Below are 21,290 nucleotides of genomic sequence, written 5' to 3' on the forward strand. Positions count from 1 at the left end.
GTGAGCTCCTTGTTTTCCCTTCAATGAGACAGAAATAAATTCAAGGTTTCCTCTCCTCTGCCTTCATTCTCCTCTAGAAAGATAATTTGGGGAGGTGCTGTGGAGGCTGTCAGCTCTCACCTCTCTCTTGACCTGCTCTCCTGGGCATTGCCTGGACCTGCAGCCCCTCATTAAGTGGGAAGGGAAGGGTCCAGGGGCCTCCATAGCCTCCTGTTAGGAGCACGGGAGCAATCCTGAGGCTCCTGCAGTGCTTGTTCAGTGGCTCTTTGTTCCACAGCTGCTGAGGGTGGACATCAGCATCCTGGACCTGCACAGCACCATCCTGGACTCTGCAGTGAAGGTCTGCTTTGGTCCTGTGCCTCAGGGCGAGCTCCTGGTATCCACTTCTTCCAATAAAATCCTTGTGCTTGATGCAAAAACCGGACGGCTGGTGCGAGAGGTAGGACACTGAAATCCATCCCCCAGGTCTCCTGTGGGGGCTGGGCACTTCTTGTCTCTCTGGGAAGTTAAATGAGAGAAAAACTCCTCCTGGAGCTCCCAGGCTTCAAAGAAACACAAGTGAGAAGCCTGCAGCTGTCCCAGTGTGCTCGTGCTCAGGGTGAGCCGAGCTTGTCCTTGTTTTCCACACTGTCACACTACTGTTCTCTTGCTGAAGTGTAAATAAGGATATGAACCAGCTCAGCTGAGGCTGCTGGTGCCATTTCTTGTCCTCAGGTGTCCCCTGTGCACAAGTTGAGCTGTTCCTCCTTGGCACTGAGCAAGGATGGCCAGTACCTGCTCACTGCTGGTGACAAGGTCATCAAAGTGTGGGACTACCGGATGCGCTTCAACATCAACTTCCAGGTACTGCCCACCTGGGGGCAGGGGTGGTGCTGAATCCCCAGAGAAGAGAGCAGCAAATGGGCTCTGTGTGACCTGGCCCAGTGTCCCCAGTCCCACTTTGCCCAGCAGAGAAATGCAGCCCCAATCCCACACTGTAACAGTGCCCAGCAGTGGGCTCTGGCTGGGGCTGACAGAGCACCCCAGTGAGAGCCTCTGAAAAGGACAGAAGTAGGTGATAGCTCTGTGTTAGGGACAGAGAGAGAAAATGGTGAGGAAAATGGCTTACCCAAGGCTTCAGAGGCAGGATAAGACTTTGGACTCTTCAGCTTTTGCTTCCTTCCCCGAGTGAGTGTGTTGGAGGTCGGCCGCAGGCTGATCAGCCCACAGTGGGGAGAACTGTAGGTGTGATAGATCCTCTTCTGGAACTTCTTTTGAGGCCTGTAGACCCTGGCTCTGCAGGACAGGGAGTGGAGTAACCCTGTCCTGCCAGTGCTGATGGGGATTCAAGGCCTGCTCTCTCCAGGTGTTCATCGGCCACTCGGAGCCTGTGCACCAGGTCGCCTTCACCCCAAACCAAGAGCACGTCATCAGCGTTGGGGATGCCATCTTCCTCTGGGATTTCCTAGCTCCACCTCCAGTCAAGTCATCCCCAGCCAGGTAATGGTGCTGGCAGTGCCTGTCTGTGCCCCCTCTCCCTGCCCCATCCCTGTGTGACTCCAGTCTCTCACCTTCCCAGGGCTCTTTCCCCCGCGTCCACTCGGGTGCTGAGGTCAGGTGAGTTTGCCTCTTCCCAGGATTGTGCTGGCAGCTTTTCCAGAGGGTAGGAATTTGGGGGGATGGTTCCTTCCCTGAGGGAGTCACGCAGTGGGGGGTAAACCAGCTAATTAGCCTTGAGAGACAATCTCAAATTAATTGGCAGTACCTCTCAGTCTGCCTAGGTGAGGATGTTCTGAGCAGAGCCACTCTGGGCTTTCTGGTAGATTTTCACCTTTTGCCTTCCGTCTTTCTCTGTCCCCATCTCCTCTGTCTTCCTTCTCCCTCATTGTCCCTCTCTCTCTGTCCCTCTCTTTCTTAAAACTCAGAGAAGTGGCTTCTGTGGAAGCTGGAAAGCTGAGGTGTCACCATCCAGAAGGATGAGAGGAGCATGGGCTGAAGGAAGTGACACCAAGCCCTTTTCTTTCCCAGACAGCAGCTCTGAGAAGCCCAAGGATGGCTCTGAGACCCCTCGGCAGACAGTGCCTCTTCCATTGCTGTCCTCCCCACCGTGTCTGGATATCAGCTCTGTCCACCCAGCAGGATTTCGAAGTAAGAGGAACTGCTTGCAGGAAGGGGGAAAATTAACCTTGTTTTAGGAAAAACTTGCCTAGTTCAGCAGCATCCTTGGGGCCATCCCTACCTGTGACCCCTTCTGGCAGACCAGTCTGCCATTCCTGCCCCTAAGCTGGGCTTAGCTGGGGTTCAGCACCCCTTTATCCTCTGCCCTCCTTCACATTCTGAGCTGCTGGCACAGCCTCTCTGACTGTGCTAAACACCTTGCTGGTCATTCCTATAGGATTTCTCTGCTTTGCCCTCCACCCTAACATCTGAGCTGTCCCACAGAGCAGGGGAGTGACACTGGAAGTCAAGGGGTCAGGCACACATGAGGTGGTCCTGAAGGACATGGATGGCTCCATCTTCCTGCTGATTTCTCTCCCCAGGTATTTCCTCTGAGTCGGACAGGGAGGAGGAAACAGATCTGCCAGGCAGCAACAGCAAGGTGGCAAAGGAGCACAGAGATGCCTCAGTCATTGTGGTGGAATCAGATGGGAATGAGGAGTCTGTTGTGAGGCCCAAAGGGAGACAGGAGAGCTCAAGGTCTCCTGAAAAACGAGCAGATGGTAAATCAGGGGTATTGCCAGTTTGTGCAGAGCTGCAGGCCTGCATGGCAGCTTGGTCTATCCCCCAAAACCAAAGGTCATTATTCTTATGGGGCAGAGAGACCCAGACACGTGCTCTGAGCTGTGAGGTGAAAGGCTGCACCGTGTTCCTGAGGAGCTTTCCCTTGGGCATGGCCTTCCAAGGGAGGTCAGTATTGAGGGGGGCTCACATTGATCCCTAAAACTGCTCGTTTTCCTGGCTCTTTCCCTGCTGCTGCCTCTGGGCACACCAGATCCTGTCTTCAGCCTGGAGCCAGTATCATCTCTGAGTGGCACATCCCATTAAATCCAGCTGCAATTAAAGCTCCCAATGGCTCTATTAATAGCTGCACAGCCTGGGAGCTGCAGTGGTGTGTGGCAGCCTGCCAGGAGCAGGCAGCTGCCAGTGCTCAGGACTTGGTGGAAAGCCTCAGGATGAAACTGCCCCCAATGTTCCTGTTACAGTCCTGGAGCTGTGGGGCTCATGGTTTCACTGGGATGCCCAGAGATGAGGTGTGGGTGTCCTTAGGCTGTTTGCAGTGTGTTGTGGCTGAGTGGGTGGGAAATTTAGGATTCTTGGATAACTAATTAATATGATTTAAAAAAAACCTGTTTATTGTTAACATTAAGTACTTATTTATATATTCTAACTCTACTGATTATGTATTTTTTATTGGTGTTTTTGTTTGTCTATGTGTTTTGTATGTACTTTTCAGAATATATGATTGGTTATAGTTTAGGTGGTTTACAGTTCTTTGTTATCTCTTTCTTGTGGTCTTGGAATTCAGTTTTTTAGCTTCTTTCTTAGTTTAGTACAGTTTATGTCTTAGTAACTTTGAATTTTAGAGAGTTTTGAGAAAATTCTGGTAAGAACAATTACAAGTGAAATGGCTGGTGCATACTGTAGTCTGAGTTGTTCAGATACATTGCCAGAAGTGGGAAAGGAACTGACCCAGGGAATGGCTGGAGCTGAGTCAGGGAGGGTCAAGCTGGATATCAGGAAAAGGTTCCTCCCCCGAGGGTGCTGGGCATTGACTGAACAGGCTCCCCAGGGAATGGGCATGGCTGCCAGAGCTCCAGGAACACTTGGACCGTGCTCTGAGGTGCAGGGTGGGATTGTTGGGGAGTCTGTGCAGGGCCAGGGGTTGGACTCACAGTCCTGGTGGGTCCCTCCCCACTTGGGATGTGCTACATGTGACACTGCAGTTTGCCTTTTGCCTCGTGTGTGTTCACACATGCGCAGCACCTGAAGAGAGGCAAGCCACAGCCTGGGTGCTGCTTCCAAACCCTTCCCAGGAGCAGCATCCCATGGGTGCCATTTTCTCCTTTGTGTGGCAGAGCCCAGGAAGGGCACCAGACCTCCCAAGTCCCAGTGTTGCATCCGCCCAGATTCCTACCGGCATTTCACTCCTCGCTTCAAGGCCTCAGTGCTCCCCCAGGTGAGAGTTGAGCTGCTTACCAGGTGGAGAACAGGCATTTTGGGGCTGGGGTAGGTGAATTTTCCAAATTGTTTCCATTTTGTTCTCTGTTGGAAAGCAATTTGGGAAATGTACCCCTGGGCTGATGTTCAGCATAGAAATCCTAATGTTAATTCCCTGTTCTCCTCTACATATAACTCTTCACAGACTATTAAAAAGTGAGTTGTGCTCAACTCTTTTTGTGTTGCCCAAATCTGCATACATTTTTATTCAGAAGGAGTGGAAATGGCATGTGCTATTGAGAGTGAAAGACGAGTGAGCAATGGAGTGATTCATTGTGCTCCCATATTTGCGAGCAGCTGCACTGGCAGAGCAGGCTGAGGAAGGCAAATCCATGGAGCGTAGTGAGAGAGACACAGCACAGCTCCTGCTCTGTTAACAAACACAGCAGGGATAAAACAGAAACTTAACTCAGCCCTTCCCTAAGCTCTGCTGCTAGTGCTGGGAGAACAGCTACATCCAGATTTCACCCCCACTCCTCTTCTCTGTCCCTCCACCTGGCAGCATTTTTCTCCCAGTTCTCTTCCTGTTCAAATATCTGCATCCCAAGTCAGCCAAACCCATGGAACTCTTTCCCAGCAGGATTAGCAGCTGCTCCTTGGCTGGGCATTTGCTGCCAGCCTGTTTTGTACCCCATCTGAAAGCATCTGTGCCTGGCTGTGCTGGGGCAATCTCTCTTTTGTTATGCAATGTTATTTGTCTCTTCCGCTGTGGAGTTGTGTGGGTGTTGGCATGGATCTGTGTGGGATGTGTTTGAGGACGCTCGCTTTTTCCTGTGTGGGTGTTGATGCACCTGACCAGACCATTCTTCCAGAGATTATTTTAAGCCAGTGTCTGTTTTTCTTGCAGAGTTTCTTGTCTCCTCCAGCGGGCAGTGAGGTGCTGAAGCTGAAAGCAGTGATTGGCTACAATGGGAACGGCAGAGGGAATATGGTGTGGAACCCAGATACAGGTACACTGGGAATGCTCTGGACCAGTGGGATGTGTTGCCAGAGAAGCTGTGGCTGCCCCTGGATCCCTGAAGTGCCAGGTTGAACAGGACTTGGAGCAGCCTGGCATAGTGGAAGGTGTCTCTGCCCATGGCAGGGGATGGAAGGAGATGAGCTTTAAGGGCCCTTCCAACCCAACCCCCGTGTGATTCTGTGATTCTAGGGCTGTGTACTGAGTGAAGTTATGATCTGACTGTTGGATTGGGATCTTTGCTTGAACACAGAGCTTCTTTCTATTGGTAAAATCCAGTAGCTCTTTGCTGTTGGCAAGCTTTACTTGGTGGGACAGACTCAGGCTCCAGCTGTTGAGTGGACAGAGCAGGAGGGAAGCTCACAAAGCCCATCCTGCCTCCTTTCTCCATCTGGAATGGTGCCCAGCAGCTCTGCTTTACTCAGGGCAGGGAAAGGGAGATTTCACCCCGCTCCCAACCTGCTGCTGCTGAGCTGCATCAAAGACTCAGCTCTTACGTATTAATGAATCATAGAATTTTCCACGTGGGTTGTGGTGGGGGCTGTATGTGCAGCCTTTCCATGAAAACATCCCCTCTCCTCCCCCTCCTCTGCCAGGCTTCTTCGCCTACTCGTGTGGCTGCGTCATCGTGGTTGAAGACCTGCACTCAGGCTCCCAGAGCCACTGGCTGGGCCACGCCGAGGAGATCTCCACTCTCACCCTCAGCCACCATGCCCAGGTGGGAGAGGCTGCTCTGCCCCACGCCAGGGCTTGTCCCTGTCACTCTGCAGTCCCACAGCTTAAAATCCCGTTTTTCTGTTCCTCCTTCTGCCTGGAGGCTGTGGAGATTATTTTGGAGTCAGCTATCTGTTGTGCTGGCTCAGTGTGAGCTGGAGAATGTCCAGAGAAGGGAACAGAGCTGGGGAAGGGGCTGGAGCACAAGTCTGATGTGGAGTACTGGGAAGGGCTCAGCATGGAGAAAAGGAGGCTCTGGGGGGACCTTCTGACTCTCCACAACTCCCTGGCAGGAGGGGGCAGCTGGCAGGGCTCAGGCTCTGCACCCAGGGAACAGGGACAGGATGAGAGGGAACAGCCTCAAGTTGTGTCAGGGGAGGTTCAGGCTGGACATCAGGAAGAATTTCTCCATGGAAGGGGTGGCTAGGCATTGGAAGGGCCTGCCCAGGAGTGGTGAAGTCCCCATCCCTAGAGGTGTCCAAGGAGGAGCTGGATGTGGCACTCCATGCCCTGGGCTGGGTGACAAGGTGTGGATCTGTCACAGCTTGGACTTGGTGATCTTGGAGATCTTTCCCAACCTCAGTGATTCTGTAAAGGCTGTTCTCTTCCTCTGGGTGATGCTGCCTTTCCCTCCTGCCATCAGCTGAATGGTTGCTTCTCACTGAATTCTCCATTTGCCAGCCACATCCCTTTAATGTGGGATGACTGAAAAAACCATTAAGGCTAACGAGCATTCTCCAATTGTTGTGTTAGGTTCTTGCCTCTGCATCAGGGCAGAGGGATGGAGACTCCCACTGTCAGATCTGCATCTGGAGCACCCAGGATGGGGCCTGCACAGCAGAGCTGTTCCACCACGAGACACAAGTGCAAGCCATGGCATTCTCCTGGGATGACAGATTCCTTGTCACCATAGGTGAGCACTCCTGTAACAGCAGCTGTGGGTGCAGGGGTGCACCCCAGAGCAGGCAGCTCATGGCAGGAGGGTGCTGTGAGCACCAAACACCTGCCAGATGTGCAGCAGGCTCATGGGTAGGAAGCTGCTCTGTGGTATCCTCGGGACAGCAGGGAATGCAGCAATTACAGCTTTCTTCTCCTGACTCACTGGTGCTTCTTAGACCCCCTGTAAATGGTTTGTGGTTACTATTTATAGTGTGCAGAGGGAAAAGCCTTCTTCTGGACTTGTCATTGCTGCCTAGATGGACTTGGACAGAAGTAGCCAGGCTCCCAACTGTGAGCCTCCTGCCAGGCAGCCATGCCAGCACAGGATGGATGCTCAAGCTGTCTGTTTTGTTCAGGCAGGGGACATTTAAAGGACAACATGCAATTAGGAAGCCCTTGTTTTGCAAGAGAGGGGACCTGTGGAGCAGGCAATACACTCTCTCCAAGCTGGTGAGGCTGCCTTTGGAAAGAAAAGCAGCCTTTGCTGGAGAGAAAGAGAGCTTTGTGCTCTTCAGGGAGCAGTGTGGGAGAGGAGCTCTCCTCCTCCAGCTCTGGTCTGGGCTGCAGGGGAGGGAAAAGCTGAAAGTCTCCACAGAGCTTGTGGAGCTATGAAGGGCAACAGGAGAGCTCTCTGGAAGCTTGGGGATTTTGCCATCACTAAGGCCAATGCTTTCTGCTCCCACCTTCCATGGAGGTCAGCTCCCACCTCAGCTGGGACCTTGGCAAAGGTGACATCACGTTTTGGGTTAGCCCTAAGTGCTCAGTGTCACTGGAGAGTTTGTGTGGGGCATTCCCAAAAGTGGGCAGCAACTCCCAAGGATAGAGAAACAGCAAGGAAACTGCTCTGACATTGCTCTGCCTGCTCAATCCCAGCCCTGGCTGCTCCTGATTACTCCACTGCCAGGACAGCTTTGCTACAATCTCCAGTGTGAAGTGCTGGGCCAGTCCTGTCTGTCCTTAATTTGGGCAAGCATCTGTCGTGTTTTGCAGCTGGTGCTGAGCACAGGAGGAGTTGTGTCCATGCCTGGAATGGTGTTTGGGACAGTTGTCTCCCAACAGCTGGATGAGGGGTGATGCACTGTGTGCTGTGTGGATGCTTGTGAGCATCCTGAGGCAGCAAAATTTTTCCTGCTGTTTTTCCCTTTCTCCTTAGGGGACTACAGTGACCAGACCATGGCTCTGTGGAGCACCAACACCTTTGAGCTCGTGCTGTCCACTCGTATCTCAGAGCCTGTCCATGATGTGGCTTTTAGCCCTTTCTCTCACCAAGATCTGGCCTGTGTGGGGAGGGGAGCTGTGACATTCTGGGTGTTGGAGCAGCAGGGAGCTGCTGTCAGGCTCAAGGTAAACCTTCCTTTTACCTTTTAAGATTTATTTTCAGCATCTCTGACTTATTTTCCAAGCCCCTGGTGAGGGCTCTGTGAGAGCTGATGATTTCTCTCAGTGAGGTGATACTGTGCACAAACAGCTTTTGGTTGTATTTGAGGCATTGACTGCAGGAGTTGAGGGGAGGAGGGTGTTTTTTCTCCTGATGCATCTGAGCATGGTCATTGCCTTTGACATTCCTGGTTTTGTGCTCTGGCAGGCTCATCATGCCCCTGCCCCAGCCGTGCTGGGGCTGGTGGAGCTGACGTCCCTCTGTCACGGTGCTGAGGCTCTCCTTTACACTGGGACCAACTCAGGCCACATCTGTGTGTGGGACACAGAGACCAATTCCTGCTTCATGACCTGGGAGGCTGATGAGGGCGAGATCGGTGGGTGCAGTGCCAGGGCTGAAAGGGAACGTGTTGGGAAAGAAGCTCTGAGCTCCCAGACTTCCCGTTTCAGCTCTGCTTGGACAACCTGCTTGCTGTGTTGGATGAAAGATGAGTGGGGTGGCAATGGACCTGTGATCTGGGTTTCCTGGGGGCTTCATTAATGTTGGGATAGGTCTCTGAGATCATCAGGTGCAACCACTAAGCCAGCACTGCCAGGTCCTAGGTTTCCTGGGGGCTTCATAGAATCATTAATGTTGGGAAAGGTCTCTGAGATCAGGTGCAACCACTAAGCCAGCACTGCCAGGTCCAGTATAAAGCCACTTCCACATTCCACAAGCTGTTGGAATCTTGCAGGGATGGTGACCCCTCCACTGCTCTGGGCACCTACAGACCTCTAGTCTATAAAACAGTGCTGGGCTGTAGAACCCTCCCACTTTGCTGCCCAAATGGCTGTCAGGAGCACCCTTGGAATGATGACAGGGTATCACTGTCACCACTTGAAATAAAGGGATGGGACCACAGTTGGGATAAGAACGATTTGTAGCTCGGACAAACATCAGTCTCAGAGGCCATGAGATTTTAGAGCAGGCAGTCAGCCATGGCACACAAGTTCTCTGTTACAAGGCAATGTAGAACTTTGTCATCCAATGGACAGTTGCCACAGGGTTTATTTTGCTTTTCTAACCTATCCCCATTACTTCTGCACTGTGGATATTTTGTCCAATGGGCTTCTGTCTCACATGCACACATATGCTTCTGTTATAACTTCTAAACTCTTAGCTTGTTCTATACAACCACACCCCTACACTATAAACCCTTCACCATCTTACCCATACAGTTTCTCACTTACTTAAGGCATATTCTTACTTACAACTGGAGAAACATAAGTTTATTCATTTTCTACTTAGTATCTGTGTATTGTATTTTTACATCAATGCAAGCTTCTCCCAAGGCTGCAGCTCAAATCCTTCAGTGTCTGTGGAAGTTTCTATTTTTCTCATTCCCACATGTCTTGGTTTGAAAAGATAGGTGTTTGTTAAGGAAGGCAGGAGCCTTCCTTGAAATGGAAAATGAAAACCCCCTCCCTCCAAATTATTATAATTTTTAATTAGGGACACTCAAGAAGAGATATGGGAGTAGGAATAACAGTTCTTTACTAGGAAAATTTAAAAATATAAATGCAATAGTACCAAAAAAAAAACCAACAAAAAAACAGAAAACAAGCCACTGACAGAAAACAAACCCTGTGGGTCAGGGTGGTGGCACAGTCCCATCCCAGGGGGGCTCAGCCCTCCTGCAGTGCCAGCTGTGCTTCTGCTGGAGCAGGGATCCTGCACAAGGGGGGAGTTTTCCTCTGGAGCTCCAGGGCTGCTGGAGATGGGCCTGCTCTTCCTCTGGGAATGCAGGGCAGGAGAAAGCTGCTCCTCTGGGAATGCAGGGGGCAAAGGCTGCTGTGGTGTTCCAGGGTCAGATTGTACCCAGGTAGGAATGCTTGGCTCCTGCCCTGGGCAGAGCATCTCCCCATGGGATGCTGGAATTGGATCAGCCATGCAGGGACACTCAGTGGCCATGGACAGCAGAGATCTCCTGGAGGGAGGATTGGCTGTGGGAGAGATAAAGAAAACTGCCCCATGGACAGAAGATAAGTGCCCCAGCTCTGACAGCTGCCAAATAGCATACACATAGCTGTTAGCAGCCAGGGCAGCAGGGCAGGGAGCCCTGGACACTGACAGTGCCCTTCCTCCCCAGGCGTGCTGCTGTGCCGGCACCCCCGCCTGCTGAGCGGCAGCAACACGAAGCGCATCCGCCTGTGGTGCGTGGCCACCGTGCAGGAGCTGAGGCTGAAGGGGCCTGATGCCAGGTAGGAGCTCGTGGCCCCTCACCTGGCAGCCCCCAGGACCTGTCTGAGAGGTGGCTTTTCACAGACAGACACCACGTGCAACCACGCTGCTCCTGCTACTCTTCATCCTTAGCTTTTTCTCTCCATCCCGTGACTGCTGATTCTTTCTGTCTGGATCTTTTGACTGAATTTTTGCCACAGGTAGCTGAACCCTCTTAATGGTGGAAGTGGGTGTTTATTGTACCTGAAGTTTGTGTCAGTGGTTTTTAGGAATTCCTTTAGGAGAATTAGGGAAAAGACATCACCTTTGTTTCTTCTCTCATGCCATTGCATGCCCTATTTTTTTCTTTCCTGTAAAAAGATGGTTGAAGTACAAATCACAGAATCATGGAATGGTTTGGGTTAGGGGAAGGAACCTTCAAGACCATCCCATTCCAATCCTCCCTGCCATGGGCAGGGACACTTTTCACTATTCTAGGTTGCTCTAAGCCCTGTCCAGCCTGGCCTTGGACACTGCCAGAGATCCAGGGGCACCCTGTGCCAGGGCCTGCCCACCCCCACAGGGAACAACAATTCCTTCCCAATAACCCATCCATCTCTGCCCTCTGGGAAACCCCTCTCCCTTGTCCTGTCAGTCCAAAGTCCTTCTCCAGCTCTCCTGGAGCCCCTTTAGGCACTGGAAGGGGCTCTGAGGGCTCCCAGGATGGACAACCCCAGCTCTCCCAGTGACTGTTCCAGGGACAGGAGCCCCCCTCTCCCTTGTCCTGTCACTCCAGGCTCTTGTCCAAAGTCCTTCTCCAGCTCTCCTGGAGCCCCTTTAGGCACTGGAAGGGGCTCTGAGGGCTCCCAGGATGGACAACCCCAGCTCTCCCAGTGACTGTTCCAGGGACAGGAGCCCCTCATTGAACTGACTCATTAGAAAAGTTGGATTTAAAGCAGGCAGAGTGGCTGTTCCAACATCTGAGCCAGTCCTTCTCCTACCCTGCCTTCCTCCAGGTGTGGCTCAGTCCTGCTGGAGCACGAGATCACCCTGGATGGGACCATTGTGAGTGCAGCCTTTGACGACAGCCTGGAGATGGGAATTGTGGGCACCACAGCAGGGACCCTGTGGTACATCAACTGGGTGGAGAGCACCAGCATCCGCCTCATCAGCGGCCACAAGAACAAGGTCACAGGGGCTGGGCCTGCTTTGAGTTTTCTGTTGCTTCAGGGTGTCTTTCTGCTACAGAAAAAAAAAGGTTCAGATGGTGGGAGAGAAGGTATTTTATGACAACTTGCCGTGCACCTTGCCTGGTCCTACCTTTGGGATTAGGTTTACTGTGCACAGTGCCTGGTCCTGCCTTTGGGATTAGGTTTACAGTGCACAGTGCCTGGTCCTGCCTTTGGGGCTGGGTTTACTCTCTGCCATGATTGATAAGGTTGGAAAAGACCTTTAAGATCATCAAGTCCAAGCACTAACCCAGCAGCACCACAACATTCACCATTAAACCATGTCCCCAGGTGCCACATTTATGCATTTTCTGAACACTCTTGGGTATGGTGACTCCACCCCTGCCTTGGGCAGCCTGTGCCAGTGCTTTTACAACCATTTCTGTCAAGAAATTCTTCCTAATATTCAATCTAAATCTTCCCCGGTGCAGGTTGAGGACATTTCCTCTTGTCCTGTTAGCCCAAAAGCAAACCTTCCTTTATGTTCCCTCTCATCTGGTGTGTCCCATGAGCACGACCCTGGGGAGGAGGGGGCAGGGCAGCTGCGGTGCTGTGGGCTGTGTCCCCTAGAGCCCTGCTGTGTGCCTTTTCCCTGGAGCAGGTGACTGAGGTGTGCTTCAGCCCCGACGAGCGGCACTGTGCCACGTGCGGGGAGGACGGCAGCGTGAGGATCTGGGCTCTGGGCAGCACCGAGCTCGTCGTGCAGTTCCAGGTGCTCAACCAGGTGAGGCTTCATGCCACATCAGTCCCTTCCTCTTGGCACAGGGAAGTGTCCCCTGCGTCACCAGGTCTCTCCTTGCAGAGCTGCCAGTGCCTGGCCTGGAAGCCTGGTCCCGTTGGGGTGTGGCCTTATCCCGGCGAGGGCCAGCACGTGGTGGCAGGGTACAGTGATGGCACTGTCCGTGTGTTCAGTGTCTCCAGGACAGAGATGGAGCTGAAAATGCACCCCCACGCTGCTGCACTGACAGCAGTCACCTACTCCACTGATGGTGAGGCTGCCTGAGGTGACACTGGGGACATGTGGCCTCGGGGAATGTGGCTTGGTGCTGCCTGGGTTTACCCTGGCCTCCAGCTGCTCTGTGTCCTGGCCACCTGCCCAAACCCCAGGGCCAGGGAGAGCCACAGAACTTGTCTCAGTGAGCTCTGGTGACTGCCAGCTGAGCACACAGTGGGTGGGACACGGGAGGTGCACTGGCTCTGGGATAGCCAAGGGGTTTGGGTACAACAAACACCTTTGTTTTATGATCTACTGTGGCTCTTCTTCAGTGTGGGGGGGTAGTGGGTGTCTCTGAGACATCTCCTCGTACCCAGCCCTTGACTGGGGTGTTCCCAGTGTTTCAGGACACTGACATCCCATAGTCTTGGACATTTCTCCTCTGACCATTTTTTCCTCCTACAAGAAGTGTCCCATTCTTTCCTCCTCTGCCATCAGGGGAAATGATCCTATCAGGGGGCAAGGATGGGATAGTGGCTGTCAGCAGCCCTCGCACTGGGATGACCATCCATGTCCTGGCTGACCACAAAGGCTCCCCCATCACTGTTCTCCAGTGCACCAGGAAGCAGGTGAGACCTCAGGAGCAACTCCCATCCCCATCTGTCACTGCACAGCTCTGGCCAGCAAGTTTGCTTTGGTGTCCCTTGCTTTTCCTCTTTGGAAATCTTCTTCCATCCCCTCCAGCAACTTCTGATCAGTTTTTCCAGGGGTATATTCAGTGGAATAAATCTCCATGTGTTGCAGGTGCAGCCTGAGTGAGGCTGTGCCTGCAGGGGACCTTTGCTGGCAGTTGTTGACACCCTGCACACAGGTGTGACTTGAACCTGTGCCACAGGTTCTTGGAGAGCAGCACCCCTCAGGAGCAGCCCAGGCTGTCAGCCTGCAGCCCCTGTGCCCCCAAAAAGGCTCTTTGGCAGCCTGTACCATTCCTCTGTGGAGCTGGGAAGACTTGGCTGTGCAGCAGTGGGATGGTTTGGGTACCTCCTTTGTCCTCCTCTTCATGGAGAGGTTTTTTCCCTTTGCACAGCAGAAGTGGGAATAGTTTTCCCTAAGCTCTCAGGCTTTAAGATCATCTCCACTGCAAGGCTGTATTTCCTGGTAATCTGAGAGTGAGGAAATCCTCCTTGATTTGAGGTGAAGCACGTTGTTGGGGGACACATGGTATTGGAAATAACTCCCTTAGGAGATGTGCAGATGCAGAGGGTGTCCCAAGGAAGAGAACTGACCTTAAAAATCATCTATTTTCAGCCCCCTGCCATGGGCAGGGACCCCTCTCACTAGACCAGGTTGCTCCAATCCCTGTCCAGCCTGGCTTTGGACACTTCCAGGGATGGAGCAGCCACAAACAGAGGTTGATCCTGGCTTTCATCCCCTAAACACAAGCCCCATGTTCCCATGAGTTCCTGTCCTCCCCGTTCAAAGTCTCTGTGGCCCCAGAAGGACAGGGCTGTGTTTCTGCTCACAGTACCATGACCTGGGGGTGGAAGGAGGGGAGCTCTGGCTGGCAGCCAGCTCCGACCGCCGCGTCAGCGTCTGGGCCTCCGACTGGCTCCAGGACAAGTGTGAGCTCCTGGACTGGCTCAGCTTCCCAGCTCCTGCTGGCCCCGAGGTGAGTGTGGCTCCTGCCAGGCCCTGCCTGCTCCTGGTGTGAGGCTGGACACCAGCAGAGATGGGAGAGGGGGGCACAGGGCTCTGAGAGTGAGTGTGTGCTTAGGAAAGGCATCTCTGTTAGTCCAGTTCAGAATGTCTTGTCAGTGCACCTTCTTGGGTGTGGAAAGAGTGTGACAGTGCCAGACTGCCCTGACTTTAAGCATGAGGAGCCCTAAACTGCACCTGCAAAGAGCTGAGAGCCCTGTGCCAGCAAAGCAGAGCCCGGGCAGCAGTGAGCAGGAGGGAGAGCTCATTATGAGCGTACTGCTAATTGTGACACTCACCAGGAGTGTGAGTACTCTGAGCCAGGAGCATGGTGATGGCTTCCCAGAGCCAAGTACTCAGCCCTGCTGCTTGGCAGAAGCCTCTGGCTGCAGCCCAGGGTAGGGTTTGGGCAGCAGGACACCTGCTAGAAAAGCAGGAGGATCTGTGTTAGAGAGGATGGAGATGGTCCTTGGTGCAGATGACATTGGCAGACAGAAGGGAGCTGGGTGTTTTTGGGGGGCAAGGGGCAGTGCCTCAGCCTGGGTCCATACAGCAGCTGGGTTCTGCCAATAGTTCTTCTGTTCATTTCCAAAGAGATGGATTTGCCCTGGAAAGAAGCTCACTACAGCTCTCCCTGCAGCATGAAGGTTTCATCTTGCATCCCCTGCTCAAGATCTGCCTCCTGGGACCCGTTTCCTTGTGTTAAACTGATCCATAACCAAATCTCACCTTCAAGCCCATGCAGCAGTATTATCTCAGTGGGAATTCAACCTGTTGGACCCTCATGGGACCTGCTCCTACAACACTAAATGATTTGCTTCAGGTTTCCATGGCAGGGTGTAGTTGTTCCTTGCTTTCCCTGAGCCAGAGATGGGAGTGCAGGAGGGAGGAAGCAGCCTGCACCACACTCATGTCCCACTGCTCAAACACTCACAGCCCCAGGGTCCCTCTGTGCTCTCTTTTTATCTCTCACTGATCCAAACAAGAGAATCCAGCCTCAGTTTTGTTGCCCTTGGTTTCCCTCAGCAGGCTCTGGACAGCCTCCCTCCCAGCCTGGCTGCGTTCTGCCCTTGGGAACACGGTGTCCTGGTCTACGTGGGCTTTGGGCTGCAGAAGGAAGCTTTGTTCTACAGCCTGAGGAAGAAACAGGTACCTGTCCCCTGCCACAGGCAGTGGGGACAGTGGGGAGGTGAGCTCAGATTTTCATCTTAGAAGCTCCAGAGTGTGGCCCCGGTGAGCAGCAGAGCCCTGCCTCTGCCTCAGGCTGCATCCAGGCAGGCAGCCAGTCCCTGACCCCAGGGAGGGCAAGGCAGCTGCTTCCAGAGCATCAACACTCTCTCCAGTGTCTCCTGGATGCCTGGGGCAGCTTTAGGAGCTGTGCACCCTCAGCCTCCCCATCACCCTCCTTCGGGTTGTGGCAGCACAGCAGTGGATGCTGCCTTCCCCCTCTGAGCTGCCTGTGTTTCTTGCTGGGCTGCAGGTGCTCAGGAAGATCTCCTTGCCAGCCTTTGCCACGTCCCTCAGCCTGTCCCCAGCTGCACCTTTCATGGCCCTTGGCTTCGGTGGTGAGTGCTGGGGGTGCCTGGGCCCCTCCGTCTTCTGCCGGAGGGGAAACAAGTGTCCTCATTCTTCCAAACAAGAGACATGTCCTTGAACCTGGGAGCTACAGTCCAGGGCAAGGAGAAACTTCCAGGAGGCTCCTGGGTCAGAAACGAGATGCACGAGATCAATCCTGCTTGTCCACGGGCAGGGGGGGTTCTGGGCTGTCTCCATTTCTGCAGCCTCTGAGGCAGCAGGAACCTTCCCACAGCATGGAGACAGGCACGACCCTGCTCCTGGCAAGGGCACCTGGCTCCTGGAGCAGCTTGGGTCCGTCTGTGCTGTGTCACTCAGCTCAGCGACTCCACTTCCAGCTCAGCAGTGGGGAGAGAGCCTGGGGAGTGACTGGGAACAGTGGGAAAGGACAGGGAGAAGGGCTGGGCGTGAGGGGGAAAGGACAGGGAGCGGGGCTGGGGGTGACTGGGAATGGTGCTTCTGGCCAGAACAAGACATGGAAATGGTGTGGGAAGTGACCACGAATGGTGGTTCTGGCTCGGAGCAGAGGAAAAGGACAGGGAGAGGGGCTGGGCGTGAGGGGGAATGGTGCTTCTGGCTGGGAAAGGACAGGGAGAGGGGCTGGGGGTGACTGGGAATGGTGCTTCTGGCCAGAACAAGACATGGAAATGGTGTGGGAAGTGACCACGAATGGTGGTTCTGGCTCGGAGCAGAGCTGGAGGCGGTGTGTGGGGGCCAGGGAAGGGTGGTCGTGGCATGGACAAGCCCGGGGAGCGGGCCTGGAGGGTGATCGGAGCCGCTCCTGTCCCCAGACCGGCTGCTGCGGCTGCAGCCCTGCCCCGGCGGGGCCCCGCAGGACTACGCGGGCCATGAGGACACCGTGCAGCTCTGCCGCTTCGCGCCCTCCGGCCGCCGCCTGCTCACGGCCTCGCACAGCGCCGTCCTCGTGTGGGAGCTGCCGGGCGCCTGAGCCGCGCCAGCAGCGCTTCTCCTGGGGACCCGCCCGGGCCCAAACCGCCGCCCCGCGGCCGCAGCGGCCGGCCCGCCTGCGGCCCCGGAATGTGTTTCACGGCCCCGTTCGCCGTTTGTTGCCGTTAAACGTTTGGTTTTCGTTAATAAACCATCGAAAGGCCAACGCTGGCTGTCTCGGTGTGCTGACCCGCTAGGGGGCGCCGCGCTACGCCGCGCCGCTCTGCGCCGCCGCTCGGTGGTGCGGCCGGAAGTGGGGGGGGTGCCGGGAGGCGGCGGCGCCGCCATGAAACGGGACGTGCGGATCCTCCTGCTCGGGGAGGGTGAGGGGGCACGGGGCCGGGGGAGCCTCCTCCGGCACGGCACGGGCGTCCCGGGGGAGAGGGTTCTCCTGCAGGGGAGGGGCGAGGGCGGGCACGGGGCCCAGGTGGGTCCCCCGTCACTGGCAGGAGCAGGGGAGAGACCGGGCCCGTCGTTGTCACCGGGCGAGCCGTGGTGTCACGGCTCCCACCTGCCGCTGTCCCCCTCAAGCTCTGCCGTGCCGGTGCCGATGTCAACGTCCTCCCTTTATTTCCTAGCCCAGGTGGGGAAGACGTCCCTGATCATGGCTCTGGTGGGAGAGGAGTTTCCTGAAGAGGTGAGAGGGGAGGGGACGCGCGCAGCCCCGGCCCGGGCCCCAGCTCTGTCCCCAGTGTCCCCGCCGGACGTGGGGCTGTTGGGAGGGGCTGTGACAGCCACGGGGCTGGTTCGGGTGAGGTCAGCGAGGACCACACGGAGCTCCAGCTGAGGTGGTGCTTTCCTCGTTTGTGCTCTGATTCTGACCTGGGGGCTGATCCTGACTTGCAGCTCTCTCTGCCCTCAGGAGGGTGTTGGTGTTGGTGCCTCCCAGGGCCCCACCTGCTGCTGCTGGGGTCTCTGTCACCAGCACAGCAGGGCTGGCACCACCACAGAGCCCTTGGAAGGGGCCAGCCCCACTCCCTGCCCGCTGCACCCTCTGGGGATGGGTTTGGTGCTCCAAGCCAGGCCACTGTGAGCAGCAGCTCCCAGCCAGCTGTGCCCCTCGACAGCTGGCTGTTCCAGCACAGTTTGGGTAGGGAGATGGGATCAGTCTGTCCAGGCACATTTTCCCTGAGCCTCAGATGGTTTCTTCCACTGTCCATGTGTGCCCTCCATGGTGTTGTGCTGGGCAGCAGCAGCTCAGGGGTTTGGGGGGACCAGCCCTGCTCTCAGCCCAGCCCACACACCCAGCTCAGCGCTGCTCCCAGGGAGGGCCCAGGGCTGATCTCCACGGGATCAGGAGCTTTGTGTGAGGGAGGGAGGTGGAAATTGCACCTCGAGGATGCTGCCTGTGCCAGGGCTGGAGTGCAGGGGGCTGCTGCAGCCAAGGGGCCAGGAGTGATCCGAGATCCACAGCTCGTCCTGCCCTGGCAGTGGCCCAGGCCCTGAGGTCCCTTGTCAGCTGTGCTGCTTGGCTGCAGGGCTGTGCTGGCTTTGCAGGTGCCCCCCCGGGCGGAGGAGATCACCATCCCGGCCGATGTCACCCCTGAGAAGGTCCCCACGCACATAGTGGACTACTCAGGTAGGGCCCAGTCCTGCCTGGCTTCTCCCCTTCCCGGCCTGCCTGAGGGATCGGGACGGGGTGCCCCTGCCTGGGCAGGTGGTGATGGCTCCATTCCCCTTCCAGAGTCGGAGCAGACGGAGGAGGAGCTGCAGGAGGAGATCGCCAAGGTGAGCAGGGCTGGCTGGATGGGGACAGCAGGCTGTGGTCCCCAGGGGACTCATGGCTGGTCCCTCCCCTCCCTGTTAGCCACCCAGAGAGGCACAGGCGGTTGGTTATCCATGGATTAATGCTCCTGGTTTGTTGAGAGGCTTGTTTAATCCTGCTCTGCCTTGTAAGCTGCTGTGTGTGGCTGGTCCAGGCCCTCTGGGGAGCCTCCAGAAGGCGAGCGGCGGGGGCAGCTCCCTGCCCACGGCAGGAGGAGGAGGCAGGAGCAGACTCTGCTCTCAGCCTTGGGATATTCCCCATGGACTAGAAGAGGGAGAAGCAGATGCTGGGTTTGGGCCAGACCCCTGCTCCCTGCATTAGATGTGTGTGGGTGCCTGGTGAAGCCCTGGCACAGAGGAATTAATTTGGGAGCTGGAGCCCCTGAGGAGCACTGGGCAGGGAGGGATGAGGGAGCCCTCAGAGCAGCCATGGAGGAATAATTAAGTTGTCTGGCTGGGTTGGACCCAGCTGCTCTTTGCCCTGGGATTAACCTTGACTCTGCAGGCATGAGGACCTTTTAATTATGGATAATAAAACATCTCTCACGTGAGCAAAGCTATTTAATCTCCCAACCCCCGTGGCTAACGGTCGAGGAGGTGGGCACAGGGGTCCTGCTCCCTTCCACCCAGACAGCAGGAGTACACAGAAGCTTTAAATGGCTCCAGGAAATCCTGCCTAAACCCTTGTGTGTCCTCGGATTAGCATTAAACTCTCTGCTGAAAGGACCAGTGATCCCTCCTGTCTGCTTCCCATAAAGCCTCCGTGTCTGCAGGGGGTCAGGAGGGGAGGAGGGCCAGGACACGGTGCTGTGGGAGGGGGATCTGGGCCAGCAGGCATGGGAGCAGCAGCTCCCGAGGCAGAGGAACTGCTCCGAGCAGTTCCTGAGCCAGAAGAGGTGCTCCCAGCAGCTCATGGCTCGTGCTGAGGGCACAGGGGGCTGTGTACGTGTCCGTGCTCACGTGCATTTCCCTGGCAGCTCAGGCAGCATTCCCCCTGCAGCCCTGGCCGTTCCCCCTGCAGCCCTGGCCGTTCCCCCAAGACATTCCCTGGAGCCCTGGCCATTCCCTGGAGCCCTGGTGTTCCTTGCAGCCCTGGTGTTCCCTGCTGCCACGAGTGTGGCAGGGACCCCTTCACCACCCTCTTGTTTCTCTTGCAGGCCAATGTGGTCTGTGTGGTGTACGATGTCACCAAGGAGGCCACCATTGACAAGGTAATGGGTCCCCACCACGGCCCCTCTCCAGCAGCAGGGCCAGAGGGGGTTCCCAGTGCTGGGGTTTCCATGCTGCTCTGTGGTGTGGGCACATACTGATAGTCCCTGGCTCTGTGGGATTTTGGGTCAGAGATTCCTGCAAGCAGAAGCTGAGCCCTGTCCGAGGTTGCCCCCTCACAGCAGGACAGCAGGCTTGTTGCATCCTGGTGCTGGCATCCAGCATCCCTGGGGCTGCTCTGCCTGCTGGTGTGAGGGAATGCCGGGGAGCAGATGGCTGCAGGGCCCTGTTCCTGCCTGCTGGGAGCTGCCTCCCTCCCCAGGCTGTGCTGACAGCCCTTTTCCTCTGCTCACCTTCCAGATTCGCACCAAGTGGATCCCCATGGTGAACGGAGGACTTGAAAAGGGATCCAGGTACCGTGTGGGGTGTGAGCTGTGGGTGCAGAATGGGGGGATTCTGGGGGCTGTGGGGTGCCCCCCATCCTCACCTCCTTCTGGGGGTACTGAGAGCAAACCAGCTTTGTGGTTTGATCCAGGGCAGGATGAATGGGCTTGGAGCCATGGTCTAATGGAGGTGTCCCTGCCTATGGGATGAGATGAACTTCAGGGTCCCTCCCAACCAAAACCATTCCAGGACTGTGGTTTGTGGCCAGACCACTTAGAGCAGAAGGCACTTTCCTCTGCCAGAGGAGGCAGGGGGTCACTGGGGAGGGATCCTTCTCCCCCCTTGATCTCTTCTCAGCCATACAGGGAGAGGAGGCTGCCAGGGGGGTCTGGGAGCACAGAAGCTTTATTCTGCGTGTGGATCTCTTGGGCAGAAGGCCGTTGTGCTGGATTAAAGGCTCCTGAGCATATTGTTGCAGGGTGAAAGCATAAGCAGGATCAGGCAGTCTGTTTCTCCAGATGGATGCTCCCGGCTGTGGGAGGCAGGAAAGCTGCTCTGGACCTTGCAGAGGAGAGCTGGGGCCTCCCTGAGCTGCCCATGGGAGCACCAATGGCTGGGACAGATCAAGAGGGGGTGACCTCACTTGTGCTCTGTGTCTTTCCTAGAACCCCCATTATTTTAGTGGGAAACAAGTCTGACCTGCAGGTGGGCAGCTCCATGGAGGTCATCCTGCCCATCATGAACCAGTTCTCGGAGATTGAGACCTGTGTGGAGGTGAGGAGCTGGGGCTGTGCAGAGCCTCCCTGAGGGGTTGGGATGCTGGTTTGGGGGGAGTCAGGGAGCCTCTGTGCTCCTGGAGTGCTGCCCTGATGATGTTGCTCTACACAAGTCCCCATGTTCAGGGGTTGAGAGCCTGTCCTTTGGCCTTTCTGGCCTTTACCCCTTGCCAAGGAGCAGCTTTCTGTCTCTGCTCTCTATGGCTCTCTAACTGGAACTTCACACAGGCCCTGCTGTTTCTGGGGCTGTGGAATGGGCACAGCAAAGCCAGAGCAAAACCCAGGAGATTGTCCCTTTGGATTTTTCCTCATGGTGGACAAATGTTGCTCTGGGCTTTGTGGCACAGCTGGTCTGGCTGGGGGAGATTGTGTCATCCTCCTCCTGCCCTTT

At 55.6% G+C, this 21,290-nt stretch overlaps 1 protein-coding gene across 6 annotated transcripts in view; it reads left to right on the forward strand.

Moving 5' to 3' along the window:
• Window positions 1–21,290, forward strand: part of LOC120512901 (mitochondrial Rho GTPase 2) — a 45,816-nt gene that overhangs the window by 16,986 nt on the left and 7,540 nt on the right. Inside the window, exons 21-46 of one of the 6 annotated variants that reach the window (XM_039731699.1) lie at window positions 278–439; window positions 715–843; window positions 1,346–1,479; window positions 1,559–1,596; window positions 2,008–2,127; window positions 2,520–2,699; window positions 4,056–4,156; window positions 5,045–5,147; window positions 5,752–5,873; window positions 6,623–6,782; window positions 7,962–8,152; window positions 8,394–8,562; window positions 10,315–10,426; window positions 11,402–11,573; window positions 12,216–12,338; window positions 12,417–12,603; window positions 13,047–13,177; window positions 14,074–14,217; window positions 15,273–15,392; window positions 15,724–15,808; window positions 17,345–17,403; window positions 18,264–18,345; window positions 18,451–18,494; window positions 19,688–19,741; window positions 20,100–20,152; window positions 20,789–20,897. In XM_039731699.1, coding sequence (XP_039587633.1) covers window positions 278–439; window positions 715–843; window positions 1,346–1,479; window positions 1,559–1,596; window positions 2,008–2,127; window positions 2,520–2,699; window positions 4,056–4,156; window positions 5,045–5,147; window positions 5,752–5,873; window positions 6,623–6,782; window positions 7,962–8,152; window positions 8,394–8,562; window positions 10,315–10,426; window positions 11,402–11,573; window positions 12,216–12,338; window positions 12,417–12,603; window positions 13,047–13,177; window positions 14,074–14,217; window positions 15,273–15,392; window positions 15,724–15,808; window positions 17,345–17,403; window positions 18,264–18,345; window positions 18,451–18,494; window positions 19,688–19,741; window positions 20,100–20,152; window positions 20,789–20,897 — 3,084 coding nt within the window. Of the gene's footprint in view, window positions 1–277; window positions 440–714; window positions 844–1,345; window positions 1,480–1,558; window positions 1,597–2,007; window positions 2,128–2,519; window positions 2,700–4,055; window positions 4,157–5,044; window positions 5,148–5,751; window positions 5,874–6,622; window positions 6,783–7,961; window positions 8,153–8,393; window positions 8,563–10,314; window positions 10,427–11,401; window positions 11,574–12,215; window positions 12,339–12,416; window positions 12,604–13,046; window positions 13,178–14,073; window positions 14,218–15,269; window positions 15,393–15,723; window positions 15,809–16,609; window positions 16,925–17,016; window positions 17,090–17,344; window positions 17,404–18,263; window positions 18,346–18,450; window positions 18,495–19,687; window positions 19,742–20,099; window positions 20,153–20,788; window positions 20,898–21,290 lie in introns of those variants that run through there. The other 5 variants (XM_039731692.1, XM_039731693.1, XM_039731694.1 and 2 more) reach the window with 5 other exon arrangements.

Source organism: Passer montanus, unplaced genomic scaffold, assembly GCF_014805655.1.
Source record: "Passer montanus isolate IOZ18808 unplaced genomic scaffold, ASM1480565v1 scaffold8, whole genome shotgun sequence".
Lineage (NCBI taxonomy): Eukaryota > Metazoa > Chordata > Aves > Passeriformes > Passeridae > Passer > Passer montanus.